Raw genomic sequence first — 19518 nt, forward strand, 5'->3', positions numbered from 1 at the left:
CAAGCACCTTAGTACCTTAATAGCTGCTCCAAGAGGTCCAAGCCCAATTTTAACAGTGTAAAATTTCCGTTGCAATACAAGTTATACTAAATTGGAATCCCAATCACAGCCTTTTCCCCCAGGATTTGTGTTCTGAGCTAGTAATGCAATCTCTCCCAAGAGAAACATCCCCAAGTGTACTTTTTCATTTCATTTCAGCGCTCATGGACATTCTATAATCAATTCGACCCCTTCCTCGACCCTCCTCACCCAACACTGTGGCTGGAAACTGAGTTCCCTTCTCACAAAATAGCAAAGTTGGCACCAAAGAGGTCAGGCTGTGGCAGTGTGTTCTGTGGCAGTGTGTTCTATACTTGGCTTTGCATTAATACTTAAGCTCTAGGACTAAATGTCCCAATTTTTAAAAACGGTCAATACATATCTACTTTGCTAATCTATTTTGTTTTGTTGCAAATAAAGCACCTAGGGCAATGTGGACTTAAAAAAAATTTATTTTTAATTACAACTCGTGTCATGCAACAGGCATGGAATCTCCCCTACCACCATTTCACAAGAGTGAAGTAATGCAGTTGTCACTTGCACTTGCAAAACAAAGAGTAAAGGCAGTATTCATAAGTCAAATACTTGCAGTATGGGAACTATTTGTACTTAAATGTAAAATTTGAATTTCTAAAATTATTTTTATGACTTTTACAATTTATTCAAATTAATTAATTTTACATTAAATGTCCCAGTTTTATAGTAGTGGGGCTATCTTTTCACAAAGGTGTATCCATAGATTCATGGGACTCACAAGACCAGTATTCACTTTATTTTCTTCTGTTATTGTACTCTTTGCAAATGCACCAAGTGTATGCCTGACACATAACAATCAAGGAAGTTTTTCATTAATAGCCAAAACCTTATAATCTAAAACTAATTATCAACTATTACTTCCCAGCCTCGACCAACTGATGAACCAATATAACGAAAAACAAGCTTCAGTTTTCTCCAGATATTTAATGCGAGACCCGGTGTAGCCCTATTCCAAGAAATGCTGATTACCACTAGGGGGTTGTTGCCCTTACTGAGTCAAATAAAAGTACTGCAATACAGCTAAAAGCTTTATATAGATGTATTTCTGTTCTTAATTGCTATAATGTAGACACTTTGATAAATAAGCTTGCCTCTTGTGCTTTCTCTACTTTAGATTATATATTTTAGAGATGACACACAATCCACTCCACTGGTTTAAGAGCTTTAAGTATTATTTTTACTATAGACCTTTTCTTCCTCCCCATTTAAGACGGGAAGACCCAGCCTTTGGTATAAATAACTTATTTCCATGACAATAGTTAAAGGCTATCATTAGTGTTCATTGTCAGTTGTGTAGTCTTTTGGTAAGGGGGTGGCTAGAGCCTCTTTGCTCTCAGTAAGTGCTCTGGGCTGATGGATAAACACACTAAATTTAACACCCTGGTTGTTGGCAGCTCTGACAAAACCACTATTGGCAGTCATTGTGATGGCTTTTAGAGTGTCTCCTGTCCCAAAAATGGTTAATGAGCGGCTATTGATTTTTGAACTGGCCACTAGTCTCAAGGCACGCTCAGAATTTGAACTGGCCACTAGTCTCAAGGCACGCTCAGAAGGCTGGTCTGGCACCACATTAATCTGCTTAATTAGCATAGTGGCCCTCTCTCTCTCCCCGGGTCCTCCTAAGGTATCTAGAATAGACTGAAAGTCCTTGACAGCAGATTCACAAGCAAACAACTCCTTGTCCTTCATAAATGCCTCCAGCTGCGGCAAAACCTGCTCTTTCCTCTCTTGCTCTGCTTGTTCAGTAAGCACTTTCTCTTTGAAGATAAAGTGGCAGCCTCCATAGCTAAGGGCAGATACATATGTGATTAAAGTAGTAATGTCCAGATTGACTCTTTTGCACACATCGACCTTAATTTCCGTTGGAAATGCAACACTTGCTAGAATATTTTCTCGGTCCACTCTGGTCACCTGCAAAAGTTCTGGGCCTTCGTCATCTGACTCGCTCTCACTGGGCTGGAGCTCCTCAGGGTGATCTAACAGAGAGTTAACCGCTACTATGTCTCCTCTCACAGATATGCCCATTTCTTTGAGCTTCTCTGCCATGGGGCTGGAGACACTGTTGTAAAATGCAAAGATGATGTGAGGGTTGCTATACTGCACCGGCTGCTGGTGGCTGGCCTGGAGGAAGTCTTCAGCCTGTTCAATGACACTTTTGTCGCCATACTGGCCCCTGCCCAGCCAAATGTTGTGGAGAGCTTCCGCCTTCCGGCCAATGGCCTTCACCCACGTATGACCACCATTTGCGACGACATCCACGACGAGGGTCTGCTTCTCTCCCAAGGAATCTGTGTAGCCGAAGACGTGAAGGACACTAACAACTTCTTCCAAGTTTTCTGCTGATTCCACAATGGCTCGTAGGTGTGTTAGATTGGTGCTCTGTAAATGGGATTCCTTAATAGCTACTTTCCCAGCTTCCACTTTCTGTAAGAATTTCAATTCTGCCTTCAATTTACTGCACAGCTTTGCACCACCTTCGATGCCGCCTTTTCTTGATCTAGAAAGTGACTCTGCTCTCTTGATCAGTTCCTTGGCTATGGCGATTCGTTCACAGAGCATGGAGTGTGCAGACATGCTGACAGCATTATTCCTTTCCTATGAGAAGAAAAGAAACAAGGGAAATCGAAACAGTCCCAACAATTAGGGCAATGAACTCTTCACTGAAGATTATAAAACTTCCATCTAGCAACGGGTCTGAGTCTATGAACCTAGACTTCTGCACGACGGCTTTTGGAGTGACTCCCTCCTCTGACAACAGGACAGGGTAACTCTTCTACTCCTGAACTCTTTTTTTTCCGGTATGCGGGGTTCTGACACACTTTTTAGAGCTTTATTTCTTCCCTTTGAAAGTCCTGTTCAACGCGTTCCAGTCCGAATAAACCGCGGGAGTTTATGTCATAGGCAATCTACGACACGAGGGCTTCCCTCAGCAGCAGCTTTACTGTTTGCTGGTAGAGCAATTTTACTAAGAAGGCTTGGAAAGTGAAGAGAACGTGATTACATTACAACATGCACACGGCTAGCTGGTCAGCAAACTGTCCAAACCAGAAGCGGGGACCGCGGAGACCAGTCCAAGCCCTCCCGACCGTGTCCTCCTGCGGGAGCGTGTCTCCTGGCCCGACACTCGGTACCCCGGTACCCCCCGCCCCAGGGAACCCGCTCCACGTCCACCCGGGACGCCAGCAAGACGGAAGGCCCCGCCCCCCTCGGCTCCTGCCCCCGGGCAGGAAGAGCCCGAGGACTGGCTGCAGCCCACGGGCCAGAGCCAACGCCAGCGAGAGGACACCCGGAGGAGGTCGGCGGGGGCCTTCCTGGAGGGGGGGAGGGAGGAGGAGGAGGACGGGGAGGGAGGAGGGGGGAGGAGGGGGGAGGAGGGAGGGGGGAGGAGGAAGGGAGAGGATGGGGGAGAGGACGGGAAGGGGAGGACGAGGGGAGGGGAGCAGGACAGGGGGAGGGGAGGGGACAGGAGGGGGAGGAGGGAGAACGGGGGAGGGGAGGGAGGAGGGGGAGGGGGAGCAGGACAGGAGGGGGTAGAGGAGGGGACAGGGGTAGAGGAGGGGACAGGGGGAGGGGAGGGGGAAGGAGGAAGGACTGGGGGAGAGGGAGGACAAGGTGAGGGGGAGGGGGACGGGGGGGGGGGGGGGGGGGGGAGAGGAAGACAGGGGGAGGGCCCCCTCGCGGTCCCCCCACGTCCCCCCTCGCGACCCCCCGTCCCCCCCCCTCGCCCAGCCCCCCCTACCTCCTGGCCCCCCCCACAAGTACCCCCCTCGCGGCCCCCGCCCGGCCCCCTCCCGCCCAGCCTCCCCCTCCCCCCCCGTCCCGGCCCCCCCACCCCCTTCGCCCCCTCGCGGCCCCCCCCGCCCCGGCCCCCCTCGCGGCCCCCGCCCGGCCCCCTCCCGCCCAGCCTCCCCCCCAGCCTCCCCCCCCGGCCCCCCCCTCGCGGCCCCCCCCACAAGTTCCCCCTCGCGGCACCCCCGCCCCGGCCCCCCTCGCGGCCCCCCCCTCGCGGCCCCCCCCCCGCCCCGGCCCCCCTCGCGGCCCCCGCCCAGCCTCCCCCCCCCCACCCCTCGCCCCCTCGCGGCCCCCGCCCGGCCAGGCCGGCCCACCCCCGCCGGGCCTCGGAAGGGGCGCCGCGGCCCGCTCCCTCGCCCCCTCCGTCCGCCTCCCCGGCTCCTCCCGGGCTCCTCACCGGCAGCGCCGGGACCGCGAGCGCGAGCAGGCAGGCACGAGGCACGTGCGCGCGAGGCCGGGACCCGCCGGGAAGCCCCGCCGGGAGACCCCACCCCGCTCCGGCCGCCGCGCCGCTCAGCCCGCGCGAACGCCGCCGCCGCCGCCGCCGCGGGAGCCTCCTGCGTCACGTGGCCCGGCGCCGGGTGACGCCGAATCCGCGAGTCCCCGGCGGCTGCGTGGCCTCCCGAGCGTGGCTGACGCTAACGCGGCCGCCATGTTTGTTGAGGGCAGGCGGCTCCGCCCCCTCCGGCCGCGGGCAGAGGCTGCGGCTCCGCGGCCGCCCCGCCGGGGGAGGAGCGCAGCCGAAGCTCGCGGGCTGCGGGGCGGGCTGACCCCGCGCCCTCGGGGCACAGGTCGTGCGGTTTGGCGGACCCCGTCCCGGGTGCGCCCGGCCACCTACTTCCGCTGCCGAGCGTACACCCCTGCCGAATGGCAGGCAGGGGTCGGTCCTGCAAAAATGTTGAAACGGGCAGAAAGCTCGTCTGAGGTCTCCGGGCGGTTGGGTGCTAGAGCGGGGACTCCGGATTCCAAGCCAGCACTTCCTCCTGCTCAATTCTGGGCTCTTCCCACAAAGTGGGAGGAGACCAGACCTGCGCTGCCTTTCTGATAAGGACAAGGGAAGAGAGAAGCTTGTATTAGCCTAGTGGGCTGATTGTAAAAACTGAAAGGGCCTGCAAATTAACAATCCTGCGTGCCCCTGCTTCCAAACCTTACTTGACCGCCTTAGGAAAGGAAACGGAAGAAACTCACAAAAACAAGAAATGACTGCACGTGAGCTGTCAACGCATTTTTGTTAGACAAAGAGCAATAGTAACACTTACTTACTGGACAGTTATCGTATGGCAGGCGTTATTCTAAGTGCTTTTCACATAGGGACTTATTTAATCCTCTTCACAAAGTAAAAGGTAGATCTATTTTAAAGCTAAGTCCACCAAACTCCAGGCAGCGTCTCTGTAAATGGAGGAGCTCGCACCACCATGGAGTGAAGTATCTGCAGCAAGTGACTCACAAAGCAAAACCCAGAAAGGCTTTAGAACTGCAGGTGCCTAGAAGGTAGATGGGGGGCAAGCAGTGAGGCAGGAGTGAAAATGGGCACTGCTTACAGGTCTGCAAGAACAAACACCTGGGTCCTTCCCTCAGGTCCAGTGCAGCTGGGCGGTTAGCCATCCTTCCCCTGCCAGAAGCCTGGAGTTTACCATGCTGGAGGCAGGGAGTCAGAGGGGCTCTGGACACATTAATAATGACAGTTTTCTGTGCCCCTCCTGGAAACTCCTCTCCCCAGACCTGATTTTTCTCTGGAGAACTGAGCAAATGAAAGACCAGAGAGAAATGGCTTATAGCAGCATCCCCACAGTAAGTAGGTTTGGGGCTCACAAACATGGCACTTCCAAACGTTTTTCTGTTTGGAATTTGAAGTAAACCAGAAAGCAGAACAAAATGGTTCTTACAAGTATTCCATAACTAGCATCCTCGGATAAAAGGTATATCATTCATGAAACATGAGGACTTTAAGAGGAGGTAACAGTGTAAGAAAGTTTTTCAAAATTAAAAATGATATCCCCAATTTTAATGTATCAATAAGAGTAGAAAAGGGTGGGTAAGACTGCACTAGAATGTACAATAAAGACAGGTGAAAACTAGAGCGAAAAAGGAAATTTCTCAAACACTAGGAAATTTACCAAAACAAAGAGCTTGGTTTCTACAGTGGACAAGCCTACTGTATGCTCAGCACAATGTTAAGAAACCCATAAGATGACACGTCACCGAAATTTCAGAATGCTGCAGATAAAAGGTCCTAAGAACTTCAGAGGGGGAAAATAAGTTATAAAGAACTTGGCACAAATACACAACTGCATTAGGTTTCTCATCAGCAACACTGGAATCTAGGAGTAATGCCTGCAAAACGTGGAGATCATTTCTAACCTAGAATTTTTAAACCCAGCCAATTAGGAGAGAATATAGTTTCAAACCAGCAACTAGCCTGGATTAAAGAGAATGAGGGTTCCAAGAGAGAAATTTCTGGAGGCGTTTGGAGGGGAGGGGGGTGCTAGAGGATTAGGGAGAGAACAGTTAGGATCACTTGATGTGATATACTGAGGAAAACAGTATGCAAAAGATTTTACAGTCCTGTTGGGGAAATCTGAGATTTGGTGACTGCTACACAGAATACAAAAAAGTGAGGCAATTATCACCTCCAGGAAAATTATTCAGGAAGTGTAATCACAGTGTACTTACCTAGCCATAATAAAAACTTCTAAACTCAACATTGTGATCTAATTAAAGTGAGGCAGAGAGAAAGCGGGGGGTAGGAAGTTGTGAGTTCTAAATTCTCATCTTGCAGAATATAAAGTTTACGTATTGGCTAACCTTCAGGAATCCAAAGAGAACCGGATTAAGCCTATTTAAAATATGGAGCAAAATACCTGCTGGAATACATAAAAAGTTAAAAGTCATGAAATCCAGGGGCATGGCCTTTAATGAGGTGTTAGAATTATCCAACTTTTTCAAATATGCTCATGCTTAGGAAGCTATCATTCACTTGGGTGTTGAAAAAGAGGTGAGGTTAAGGACTGAGGTGGTGCTTTGGGTCCATAAACATGACTGAACAGATGAAAACTCCTTTGATCCTTATCACCCACAGCCCAGTGAACCAGCACTCAATAATTATAAAGATCAGTATTATTCCCCTTCCTTATTCCCCCTTTCCAGCTCCCTCCTGCCCCCTACATGTGAATTTTAAACATATTCCATGTTTCATACCTAAATAATTATTTTGCAAACTTAAAATTCGCAGTTTATGAGGAACTAGGAAAGGACAGAACAAATGGGGGCAAAATTCTTAAGAGTGGAAAGATACAAAACAAATGAACAGAGAGAGGCTATGAACATTAGAAACACTGTGATACTTAAGCAGACTGAAGCAGCCCAACTGCACAAGCCAGAATGACTGAGGAGTTGAACATGCAGGGATGCAGGGGGATCACAAGACCAAAGAACGGAGTTCCCCAAGAACTGGGATAGAAAGGAAGGGCTTAAATTTAGAGTCAATGAAAAGAATCAACTGAGAAAAAGGTAGAAGTGTTCTAGGCAGCTTCAATTGAATGAGGCTTTGCATTTAATGGGGCAAGAGCCAGAGAACAGAACATGGACATAGATCTGCTTCAGTGAATTCTTCCTCCCTTTATTCTGTGGACTTCTTCTGTTAGTCCCCAGTAGGAAATCTACATGTCCTTAACGTGCCTGCCTTTTCTTTCCCTTTCTCTGACTTGTAGAATTTTGGCACTCTTCTGGTTTTTGAATAGAGATTTAAAAACAAATTCAAAGGCAGCTCAACCTTACAGAGTACTTGGCCATGAGCCCTACAGGCCTTTCATTTGCATCATCAATTTTGTCCTTAGAAAACCCTGAGATAATTACTTTGTATGGTCATTCAGCCAGTAAGTGGAAGAGTTAAGACCTGACCCAAAAGCCATTCCTTTTTACTACTATGTTCTCTTTCTAGTGTGCCGGAGCCTTAATAGACCAAGAGCCTATAGGAGAGATGAGATAGGGCCTTCAAGAAAAACATTTTGACATCAAAGATCAAATTGCCATCTCCCATAATAATGCTGCTGTCACCTGTACTAAGTAAGATAAGGAGGTTTCGTGATAGTAGGGAGAATTGGGAATCCTGACCAAAATCCTGCAAGGTAATTAAGACTTTTCTCCTACACTCAGCTAAATCTTAAAACTTTTTGAGCCACATTCAAATCATGGAACTGCCTACTTTATGTTTGTTGGTAAGAAATGATGATATTCATAAACTCTGTTCTGTGGACCAGACTTATGACTTATCCTAAAATGCCTTTAAAAAAAAAATTAAGCAGTATGTCTTCACGTATAATGAAAACAGAGTTCACATTATTTGCCTGCTTGTATGGGCCTTAATTTGCAGTAAAGGTTCTGATTACACTGTGATTACATGAATGAGGGAGAGCCTTAAGCCATAGTTTTGATGTTTAAGTATTAGGATTTTATTTCCAGCACTTAACGTTCATCCTTGGGTGTAAGACGTCTAGTAGAATCTGAGGGGCTCTTTTTAAATATTTACCTACTTGTGATGGAGAAACCAACGGGAACCAATACACCATTTTTTATTTACTTACATCACGGATCTCCCATAGGAAACCCTTCAGCCTAGCACCCTTCACAGCTCTAGTACAGTGTTAGTGTCCTGGGGTTTCACTGATCCACATCTAACGATGCCTACAAAACACCTATGCTATCTAACTTATCTCATGAATCCTAGAGCTTCTCTCAGCTCTAAATGCAATGATGTTTACTAAAATCAGCATTCTGCTTTACTGACAGACAATATCTGACAGTAAAGAATGTAACAAGACTTGACTGAACCAAAATTGCATGAAGAATGAGTTCACCATTCTGCTCTGCAGTGTAGTTTCCAGAAGTCAACTGTGATAAAAAGCAGGAAATCACTATTTTAAAATTTTACTAACTCCTAAAAAGCTAGAAGTTGGATTTAACAGTTTATTATGATTTATAAGTATCATTTTAAAAACATCAGTCCATTAAACCATGTAGAAATAAGTATGCAAAAAGTCTGCAAAACAAAACATACTTTAAACATGTTTAAGTAGAGGGATTATCTGAAATTCCAGATTTTTCAGTCACTTGGTTATTATGCTATGGCAGCCAAGTAATCCTTAACTTCAGTCGGAGTGAGCCTTCTGAATCCAGCTTCATTGCAGATTCCAACCTCTATGTTGTCTTCTGTCATTTGCCCTTCAAAGCTTTCCTATTGAAGAGAGAGGGCAAAAGGTCAGTTTTCCAAGCACTTCATTATAAACTCATTTTAAGTCCCATTGTTAGAAACTGTGCTAACCTTTAGAGTTAATATGGCTGTATGAATGGCATCTTCAAGTTCCAGGTCTTCATTATATCTAAAGAATTTTTTTGAAAAAACAAAAACAAAACAAAAACAAAAAAAACAGAAAAACAATGATTTATGGCACAATTTACATTTTTTTATGATTATTTCAACCTGACAGCAGCAGCATAAGAATTTTTAAAAATCTAAAACACTCCTAAAAATAAGCTACAGATTAATTCTTTTAGTCCATTCACTGCAATTAGCTGTCCCCAAATAAGAAACTGACAATTATTTGACATGCATTCCTATCATGAAGCTTGTAACCATAACAGGAGTATAAATATTTTAATATAATCAGAATGTGGTGGCAATATGGTAATTGTTTTAAATAAAGAAATCAGACCTTTGCTAAAATTTCTTATATTTTTTTCTTAGAAATGTTTAAAGACTCACTATTAAGGCGCTTTAAAAAAGATTTTAGAATTATTTAAATTTACCAATTAACCCCAGGTTTAAGATTTTTAGTAATTTTTTTTCCTTAAAGGTTTTATTCATTTACTTGAGAGAAAGAGACAGAGATACTGAGATAAAGCATAAGTAGGGAAGAGAGGAAGAAGCAGGCTCCCCACTTAGCAGGAAGCCTGCCATGGGGCTCAATCCCAGGACCCTGAGATTATGACCTGAGCCGAAGGCAAATGCTTAACCAACTGAGCCCCCAACGTGCCCCAATTTTTAGTAATCTCAACATTATGTGAAAAATGTACTGAGAAGGTTGATCTGTGGGTCACAGGCAATTACAAACTTCTGCCATTCGAAATGTAGACATGTTTGGGCTACTAATGCTGAGTCTGAATACAGCTGGAAGGAAGAGCAATTTGTTGTGCTAGGGTAGTGACAGCAGAGTTTTACATAATTCCTCACTATTTCTCAAGCACATACATCATATATTTAATCTACCATGAATACCAGGTATTTGGCTTCACAATTATTTTCTATAATTGCTATACTGTAAACTGTTATCACTTAACTCACTTAAACTTTCCTCCCAAATTCTTTACTCCAAATCTTTTTAGATTATAGGAGGGGAAACAAAGTCAAAATAGAAACAACATTTAGGAAACAACTGTAAGAATGAAGAAAAATTCTTAAGAAATATATAATATTACCACTTAATATATTGAAGACCAGGGAGCCAGGGTGGAGAGAAGTTTTTGTTTATTTAAAACCACACTATACAAATGAATGTTTGAATATAAAGTAATAAAACAAATCTGTTTATCAGATTCATGATATTAATTATTTAAAGAGAATTGAGAACCATAAAGTAAGCTTGCTCAATCTAGTTACCGTAAGCCTACCTTTTCTCAAGGAAAGTCTTCCCATTCACATAGTTCTTTCCCATTGCTGTGGCTTTCCAGGCAAAGTAAGCTCCCTAATCAGGAAGAGAAGATAACCATAAAACCATATTTTAAATCCTTAATCTAATTATAGCACCCTGCCATTTCTTTTTTTGTTCTATAAATTTGTCTCTGACTTCTAAGTTCACAGAATATTTAGTGGAATGCAATGGATAATGTCAGAAAATAGGCTATTTTTAGAAAAGGAAAGTAACAAAGAGACATGAAGAAACTTCTGGAGATTATGGAGGATCTTCAGTTATTTTGATTGTATTCAGGTATTTACACCTATCAAAACTCATCAAATTGTACACTCTGTATATGTGTAATTTATGGTACAATTTATGTGAAAAAGTCAGTTAAAGGAACAGGTTAACCTAAGGCAAATAAGCAAAAGTATTATTTCAGCTTACTAGGATGGTTGAAGGACTCTAATAAAAGTCTGACGAAAAATGGTGAGCAAGTCTTTATTATTGCTGGATAAATTAAAAAGAGGGCATTTCGTTAAAAATATTTCATAGTTTTGATATTTTGTAATCTAACGTTAAATGCAAGCAGCAATTTATTTTATATAATATGGCCTAATCTACTGAAAAAATACATATACGCAAACATACAAGAAAAATACTGAAAGAAATATATCAAACATACTTTAAAAGAAATAACTGCCTTTTAGATAGAACAGAGGGAAAGGGCAAAAAAATGAAACCCGGACCCCAGGGATGGTGCCTTCTGTTACCCCACTGGAAAGGAAGGGAAGAGGGTTTGTCATTTAGCTTCAGCAGCTCAGAAATGGGGTAACAGACACTGTTACCTCCCAAAATGCTTCTCTCATTTAAGTAACAAACAACCAAAATATTTTTCTTTTCTTTTCCAGGCTACAAGGTTAGAGTGTAAGACTGACTCAGAGTGAATTTGCAGTTATTTCATGATCCACAAATTCTAAAAATTCCATTCCTAATCATGAAATTTTTTCTTCCAGTTTTCCTCATAGCAAATAGGATACTTGTGGAGCAGTAGTAGCATCTACGAACACCTTCTAACTCAGATACCTATCTTTTGCCTTAGAGGAGACAGACTCACCCACTTTGCAAAACATTGGCTTCAAGAGTTACATCTGTGTGTGTGTGCAGGAAGAGACACTGAAGTCAGCCCCAGGATTAAACAGATGGCAAGGAGTACAGCACTGTCCTCCAGACACAAAGCTTTCACCACATTTGTCAAAGTAACAAAATTCCACCGATTTAAAAAGATTTGATAACTATTTCAACAAATTATTCAAGTATGTGAAGTTAATGGATAAGAGAAGGCACCAGAACTGAGGGCAGAACTAGTGTACCCTTTTCATCAGAAGACTGAATTACCAACATTTTAAATACGGAAATGAATATGCACTACTCCATAGTTCTAAAGTCCCAATGAATAAGAAAAAAGGACGTACTGCTAAATTTTAAACTTTGTGGTCGTTTTTATTAGATGTGCAGAGTATTTTAACAAATCCCACCAATATGTCTGATGATACTTACAGATGGATCTGACTGAAATAAATACGGTCGCCCCTCATTCCAACCACAAATTAGTAGGGAAACTCCAAATGGACGAACACCACTAAAGAAAAGAAAACATGAAATTATGGTGTGAAGTCAACCTAAGGATTTACTAATCCTCTTAAGTATTAATAAAGCAAATCATCAGGTAAAATGAATTAGACTTGTAAGTTCCTTAAAAAGTATTTCATACCTTTCTGAACAAATCAATTCAAAATGAATTCTCTTTATGGTGCTAAGGAACATTAGTCAAATCATTTTGGTAAATGGAGGAACACAAATATTGGGGTTAGTTAAGTATGAAGTTAACATTCTGTGTCTTAACAGAATGACAACTTTCAACAAATGCAGCATTTCCACTAGCTTTATGTATCAGCAGCTCCCTTTATCCTACCTCATCCACATGTAGCCCAGATTCCAGAAAATTAAATGAATATAGAGGTGTCAGAGAGCTACTGCTTTCTTCATGTGCTTATAATCATTCTGGTTGGAAAGATAAATTTGGAAGCAGGAATAACTGCCTGCCCATAATGAAGTGTTTCAATCCCTGGCAAAAGGACTTTATCTAGAAGCTGCTTTCTGCTATTGTGTTGACAGCAAGAAACCACTCTACTTTTTTCATTAAGAAAATATTCTAGATCCAACTGAGATTAGATATATTCATCAGAGTGATTTTCTTTACTTATTAAATAGAGCTAAGTCCTCTTTTTAAATATATTCACTCTTCTAAAACGGTTTCTTTTCTCTAATTCATGACACATTTCAAATAACAAAATCAACTTACCCTGACTGAGTGTATTCTTGCATCACTGAAGCTACTCTCTGTACCAGCTGAGCTGTGGGAATGGGTTCTTGGTAAACGAGATAGTATTGCTGAGCAAGTTTTCGAGCTCTGTGCACGAGCACTCTAACAGACAAGGAAGAAATACGATTTCATTAAAACCTCTATACTTGGTTACCTAATGACTCTTCTCTTATAGGCATATACCTGCAGCACAAGTCTTACATGTATCTATGTAATGGGAACAATCAGCTCAAAGCTAGTCTTGCTCTGACATCTGATTCCAGTTAACAAGAAAACATCACAGCAACACAGAGGAGCTGAGCCATAGGAAATGGGACAGGGATAAGGCAAAAGGATGAAAACTAAGGACAACGGGTACCAGTCAGCTCAGTAGAATAGATTTAGTGTACACAATGGAAACTTTCCCTTCCTCCATGGCTTCTACCCCGTTTCCCAAGGGTAGTCATCCTGTCTTGCTATCTCAGTCAAGCCAAAACAAATGCCCATATGATGGTGCACATATGTATGTGTAAACACACACACACACACACACACACCCCTGGATGTCCCACAACCCACAACCTGGGACGTATGTTTATCACTCTGCTTCAATCCTTTCCACAGTCTGCACTTCAAAAGAGTACCCTTCAGATATTAAGGAACGGCCAGAAACTATTCATAAGTTTAAAAATTTTATTAAAAAATATTACTACTCTACAAAGTAATCAACTACATTAGCAAGACAAATAGGATGTACCTTTACCCACTCCTGTACTGCGGACATGACCCATGCACATTACCCGTCTCTGTAAGATCCCCGTCCTCTCAGTGTATTCCATCAGTACGCTGTGGTATCCCTTCCACACAACAGCAACAGCATCTACTGTAGTGAAGCCTGACCGCATTCAAGCAATTTTTCTGACTCATTAAAGTGAAAATTTGGTTCTACCTGTGTTGTTTCCAAAAAATCAGGAATGAAGTGATAATACTCCTTTTACTTGTTAAATGACAAACATAAAAAGCTGCCAATCTCTTTCAACTTGCTGGTGCCCTGACATAAAGGCCCTGATGTTTCGTTTCAGTGGCCTTTGTAAATTCTGTTCCTTTGCTAAGAACAAAAATAAATATAATGGGGTTACTTCTGAATGGTAATGCTTTCTTTTGCTCCTGTTAACTTTTTTAAAAATATAGTTTATTATAACTTGTGTTGCTTTTGTTTTTAAAATGCATTAGCGCACAGCACAGCCTTTGGATGATAGAAGAGGGGTTGTGATCACTAAACAGAGGTTAAGAGAAGTATTGATCTCCTCTTTTATCACAGTGCAGCACTGAGTTATCCTTAAAGCAACCCTTAGTGTATTCCTTGCAGACAAGCTAAATTCGGTTGCTAATGATGCTGTTGGTAAACAAAGTACAAAAATAAAGAGTTGGGAGATTAAAGGAAAAACATCCCTGATTTTTCTCCTCAAAGTATAAATGACAAACAGTTCATAAAGTGGTGAAAAAAAAATAGTATAAAAGTACCTGTAATCTGGGCCCATGCCACTATACACCAGGCCTATGTGCTTGGTAATTGGTTCCACTTTGTGGACACTTCGCTCATCATACAGAATGGATTTCTGTTTCTTCTCAGTTGCTAATACCACACCATTTGCGGCTTAAAAAAAAAAAAAAGTGCTAAATGTTTAATCACTTAAAGACCCTGCTTCCACAGTTTTCTAATTATGGATGCAATTCACCCAAACCACTTTATTTCCTCTTATTTATAAAACCTAAGAAATGGTAAATCCACTTTCCCCTTACTGGTCATCTATATTGTGCTAAGGAATCCTTGTAGCTAAATGCATTACCTAACATCTCTTAAAGTATTCCAGGACACCCAGGAGTCCATATGTTTTAAAAGACTTCTGCCTACTTGGCTATTGTTCTTATAATCTGAAATTTAATGATACAGACTTCAAAAGGGTATCTTTAGATTAAGTTTTATAATTAACATTTTCTGTTATATAAAGGATAAAAACTGCCAGAGAATAATGATGTATATATCAGTGGAAATACAAAAGAATATTCAGTTCTCTCAATATTCAGAAAGACTGTTTGTGGGTTATTATAACTAAGAGATAAAGGAGCTATGTTTATTTTGAAAAAAAAAAAAATTAATCATCCTCTTAGACTTATTACTTATTACTTAGGCTTCTTAGGCTTATTACTTTCTTTAAACTTTAAAATACTATAAATCAACAGAAAGAACTGTTAAAAATTATGCTCCCCCAGCTATTTATTTGTATTAATTACTCATTAATTCCAAAAGAACTTTAGGATAACTGTTAACAGGCATCTGAAATAAATGAAGCATTTAATTACCTTTAATTCCAACTGAAGGGGCTCCTCCAGCTACAGCAGCCAGTGCATATTCAATCTGGACAAGTTTACCAGATGGGCTTAAAAAGAAACAAAGGCATTTGCTAAATCCACATATTTTCAAATATGTATGATAGAAATATTTCTTAGAGCAGATACAGAGGTCAAATCCATTAACCAGATACCAAGGAATAGCTGGGCTTTCACATATTGTGGCTGTACAGAAATGGAGTTTACCAGGCAGTTTGAACACATCTTTGAAAGTGAACACATCTTTCCTTTTTTCCCCCTTCTTCTCTGCTTCTTAAGGCAGCAGTATCATTACTGTTGCCTTTTACCACTTCACAACCTGTGACTTCAGGCAAGTTATTTAACCCCACTGTGTCTCAGTTTTCACATCCATAAAATGGGGATAGTATAGTACTATCAAAAAATTGTTGTGAAGATGAAATAAAGTGATGCCTTTTGTTCCTGGCACAAAATTAGCAGTCAGTAAATACTAAATGGTAATGTTATTAAGACACGTGCCTGTTAAATACCAAACAACAGCATATGTTTCATATGGGTGGAGTTACACGTTTTAGAAAGTAGGCAAGGCCGGAGAGGTAAGACCCAGTTATCACCCAGGACAAAACATTTTCTACAGAAAGCTATTTCTAGAAGCTATGAGCTGGCGATACTTAACATAGCTGATTGCATGGATTTCATAGCCAAATACTAGCCCTAAAATGGCTTTTGAAATCATACTTTGTTTCACCAGTTGTTGAATTAAAATCAAACGTCACAGACTTAACTTTACAGATAAAGTTTTTGAGTGAAAGTAATTTGTCTAAAGTGACATAGCTTGCTTCATAGCTCCGTGTACTAGTGAAAATATAACCTTGAGTTTCAGAAGGTCATTCATTTCATCTTCATAAAATTATTGGAAACTCTGTCACTCAAGCCTCAACTCTGTTCCAGACACACAGACCACTCTCAGAATTCAAAAACCCCTTTGACAGGTTAACACCTCTGTCTGTAATGCAATTCACTCTTGTCAGGTGAGCTCTCTCCTGGTCATCCTTCACTCTTGCACAGAAACGTCACGTTCTTAGAGAAGCCGTCCTGACCATCCAGAATAGACTGATTTCCATACTTGTTCTCTGGCTAAGACTCATCCAGCTTCCATTATTCTCCACAGAGCGTGAGGAACAGTGATTGGTCAGTCCTCTAGCATATAACCTAGTGCCAGCAGTCACAATCATCTGGCTGACAGAGACACAACTAGACCTACTTATGGAATAAGCCTAGGTGTGGCAGTCTAACGAGTCTTAAATGACAAAATTTGTTAACTTGAGTGAAATAACATCAATAGGTCTCTAAATTTAAATTTTTAAAATTAAGCTGTACATGTTTTCCTGTTGTTAGTCACTATTTCAACAATTATATCGTGACTCACTGGGTCCATGCAGCTTTCAATTATTGTTCAACATCTAGCTCAAATACTCCTGGGGAACATTTTAAGGGCTCAGGTAAGCTTCAATATACCTCCTCTGTTCACACAACCACCTGCACACACATCTACCACTGCATCTTCCTATGACAGCTCACCAGTCTGTGAGCTCACAGAGCAATCAACCATCTTTGTAGTTACACCAGCAGCTCATTCAAGTACCAGCATCTCTATCTGGGATACTTGATACAGCCTTCTAACTAGTTTTCCTCTATTCCACCCCCAATTCACTCCCCCCAGCCAAAGCTACATTGTACCATATAACCTTTCACTTAAATCCTGTAATAACTTCCTGGTTCACTTAAAATACAAACTTCCTATTCTGGCCTACCGGCTCTGCAAGAGTGACCCTACCCGCACTGACTCCTTGCTCACTATACTGCAGCACAGTGGCCTTATTATCAATTCCTGTAGTTCAACCCCTTTCCCAGCTTCAGGATTTTTACATAATCCTTTTCTCTGTCCACTAAGTCTTCAAATAGTTGGCTCCCCCACCCCCACCTTCTGGTCTCAAAATTCACCTCTAAGCACTGGTTTTTCCTGACTATCCAATCTACAGTTATATTTCTTCTTTTTACTCTCTTTTAATAAAAATTCCTGAGTAAGAGAAAAACTTTTTTTTCAGAATGAATTAGTAGACACCAATTTGTTCACTCATTCATTGTTAATATCCTCAACTGAACGTAATCCATAACAACACTTTTTCATCCTAGAATATAATATAGCCGCCTAACTTCCATTAATAGTTTAGTTCTGATCACCAACAGGCTAGAAACAAAATTTTTGAATCTAAAACAGACTGAACCAGGGCAGCCCCGGTGGGGCGGCGATTTAGCGCCACCTGCAGCCCGGGGTGTGATCCTGGAGACGCAGGATGGAGTCCAGCGTGGGGCTCCCTGCGTCCATCCTGCTTCTCTCTCTGTCTGTGTCTCTGCCGCTCTCTCTCTGTGTCTCTATGAATAAATAAAATCTTTAAATATATATATACATAAATGAAACAGACTGAACCATTATGTTAAAAAAATAAATTTAATACATTATTACAGATGGATTCAGTCCCTGATGCTATTTTATGTGTCCGCTTGCTTCACTTATTCTAAGGAAAGGATTTACGCTTTCTTCAAGATAAAGAACCACGTTTGCTTTTTCCACAAGTATGAAGTGATTATTTAGCAACTCTTATTCTTTACCATTGTGTATCATTACAGACAAAGGTTAAAAAAACAAAAAAAAACCCTCATTTATTATTGAAAACTGCCAAGTGTAAAGAGAGTATTTTAAGAAGACACATGCGGTGATAATAGTCTATTAATCTTGTCATTGGAAAGAACTCAGGGGGGCAGCCCGGAGGGGCTCAGAGGTTGAGCATCTGCCTTTAGCCCAGGGCATGACTGCGGGGTCCCAGGATCCAGTCCCACGTCAGGCTCCCTGCACGGAGCCTGCTTCTCCCTCTGCCTGTGTCTCTGCCTCTCTCTCTCATGAATTAATGAATGAATGAATAAATATCTTAAAAAAAAAAAAAAAAAGAAAACTCAGTTTCAATAAATAAATAAATATCTTAAAAAAAAAGAAAAGAAAGAAAACTCAGTTTCAACGTGAACTCAGCTGCTCATCTAGGACCTTGGACGAGCCATGTAATAATGCGTTCGACCTGTGGGTTAGTTCACCCGTAATTCGCTGAAATAAGGTTCACATCCCACAGGGTAGTAGAAGAGATGGGCAGCAGGTTAAGTTGCACCCGCACGGCAAGAACTCAACAAGTCAGATCCCGCTTAGCCTTCGGCTGTCAGAGAGAAGAACTACCCGTCAACCCAACAGGAGACTTCGGATGCGAAAGGAAAGCGGTCCAACTGAAGCGTCACCAGGTCGATGGGTTTCCTTACATTGGGAACAGGAGTCCATCTCAACTGTGCAGTTCGAAAAAAACATACTTGTCGGCCCACTGTTCTGAAATAAGGAAAAGCCTGCGACCTTCGGTAAAGTGAACATACCCCTCCCCGCCCCCCCCCCAAGGCCAAGCGGCCCAGGGGTCGGGCCCGGACACCAGGGGCGACGGGATGAGCGCGCTCGTCTTCAGTCCTTAAACTTCTACCGGCGGGGGGGAGGGGAGGGGGAGCCCGAAGCGGGAAGAGGCTTCGAAGCGCCAGAGGCTGGGGCTCACCCCAAACTGCAACGAGGGGGGTCCCCGAATGGAAAGAGGGGCCCAGGGCGCTTGGCCAAGGTCCCGAGCTCCATCCAGAAGCCCCCCGCCAGGCCTACTCGGCTTAGGGAGGCGATCCTGAGTTCCCAACGGGACCCGCGGAGGCAGCGGCCCCCGCAAAGTGCCTTATTCTCTGCTCCCCGGGGCGAGAGTAAACCCTCGGTGTTGGCCTTCCCCGCCGCGGCCCCAAGGTCTCCCCGGCTTCCCGGCGCCGCTGCTCCCAGGCCGCGGGCGGGCCACGCAAATGACTTTGCAAAGTCGCATTTCCGTGCCTATTTCCTACTGCAATGCCCCCGGGAAGCATCATGCCCGAGGCGAGAACGGAGAAACACCGGGCAAGGGGGGAGCTCCTACAACCCCGGACCCACGGAGGACCCGGGGGCTCCTTCCATACCTGAATGTAGTCAGCGAAAAGCTGTAACCGCGCTCCGCCATCTTTGCCTGGAGTGCCAGAGCACAGCCGCACACATGCGCACTGGAGCCGCTGGCTTCCCATTTCCCCGCCCCGCTCCTCCCGTTCTCTCTCTCTGATTGGAGGAGAGTCAAGAGCCGCTCCAGGGGC

The 19518-nt window shown here is 43.3% G+C and overlaps 2 protein-coding genes across 4 annotated transcripts; both read right to left on the bottom strand.

Annotated features, from left to right (window-relative positions):
- Positions 1-473: 473 nt before the first annotated feature.
- C5H7orf25 (chromosome 5 C7orf25 homolog) lies at positions 474-4427 on the bottom strand. 3 transcript variants are annotated; one of them, XM_072760063.1, is made up of 3 exons: positions 4265-4427; positions 1616-2670; positions 474-1579 (listed from the first exon to the last, which is right to left on the bottom strand). In XM_072760063.1, the coding sequence occupies exons 2-3, from the start codon at positions 2647-2649 to the stop codon at positions 1348-1350; spliced, it is 1266 nt and encodes a 421-aa protein (XP_072616164.1). In that variant the 5' UTR covers positions 2650-2670; positions 4265-4427; the 3' UTR covers positions 474-1347. The 3 variants fall into 3 exon arrangements, with proteins under 3 accessions (XP_072616164.1, XP_072616163.1, XP_072616165.1); XM_072760062.1 differs by having other exon boundaries at positions 474-3049; XM_072760064.1 differs by having other exon boundaries at positions 474-2670; positions 4265-4422.
- A 4391-nt stretch (positions 4428-8818) lies between these two features.
- On the bottom strand, positions 8819-19466 carry PSMA2 (proteasome 20S subunit alpha 2). The gene is made up of 8 exons (XM_026006654.2): positions 19351-19466; positions 15268-15344; positions 14428-14560; positions 12904-13026; positions 12099-12180; positions 10534-10607; positions 9188-9245; positions 8819-9100 (listed from the first exon to the last, which is right to left on the bottom strand). The coding sequence occupies exons 1-8, from the start codon at positions 19389-19391 to the stop codon at positions 8984-8986; spliced, it is 705 nt and encodes a 234-aa protein (XP_025862439.2). The 5' UTR covers positions 19392-19466; the 3' UTR covers positions 8819-8983.
- Between the last annotated feature and the right edge of the window lie 52 nt (positions 19467-19518).

The sequence above is a fragment of the Vulpes vulpes genome, chromosome 5, assembly GCF_048418805.1.
Source record: "Vulpes vulpes isolate BD-2025 chromosome 5, VulVul3, whole genome shotgun sequence".
Taxonomy (NCBI): Eukaryota; Metazoa; Chordata; class Mammalia; order Carnivora; family Canidae; genus Vulpes; species Vulpes vulpes.

Bases quoted from the DNA above. Each gene is read 5' to 3' on its own strand.
- C5H7orf25 (XM_072760062.1), bottom strand. From the start codon at position 2,649: ATGTCTGCACACTCCATGCTCTGTGAACGAATCGCCATAGCCAAGGAA.
- PSMA2 (XM_026006654.2), bottom strand. From the start codon at position 19,391: ATGGCGGAGCGCGGTTACAGCTTTTCGCTGACTACATTCAG. The intron at 13,027-14,427 runs GTACTTTTATAC...CTTGTCTGTTAG, and splicing joins GGCATGGGCCCAGATTACAG to AGTGCTCGTGCACAGAGCTC. The intron at 12,181-12,903 runs GTAAGTTGATTT...TCTTTTCTTTAG, and splicing joins CAAGAATACACTCAGTCAGG to TGGTGTTCGTCCATTTGGAG.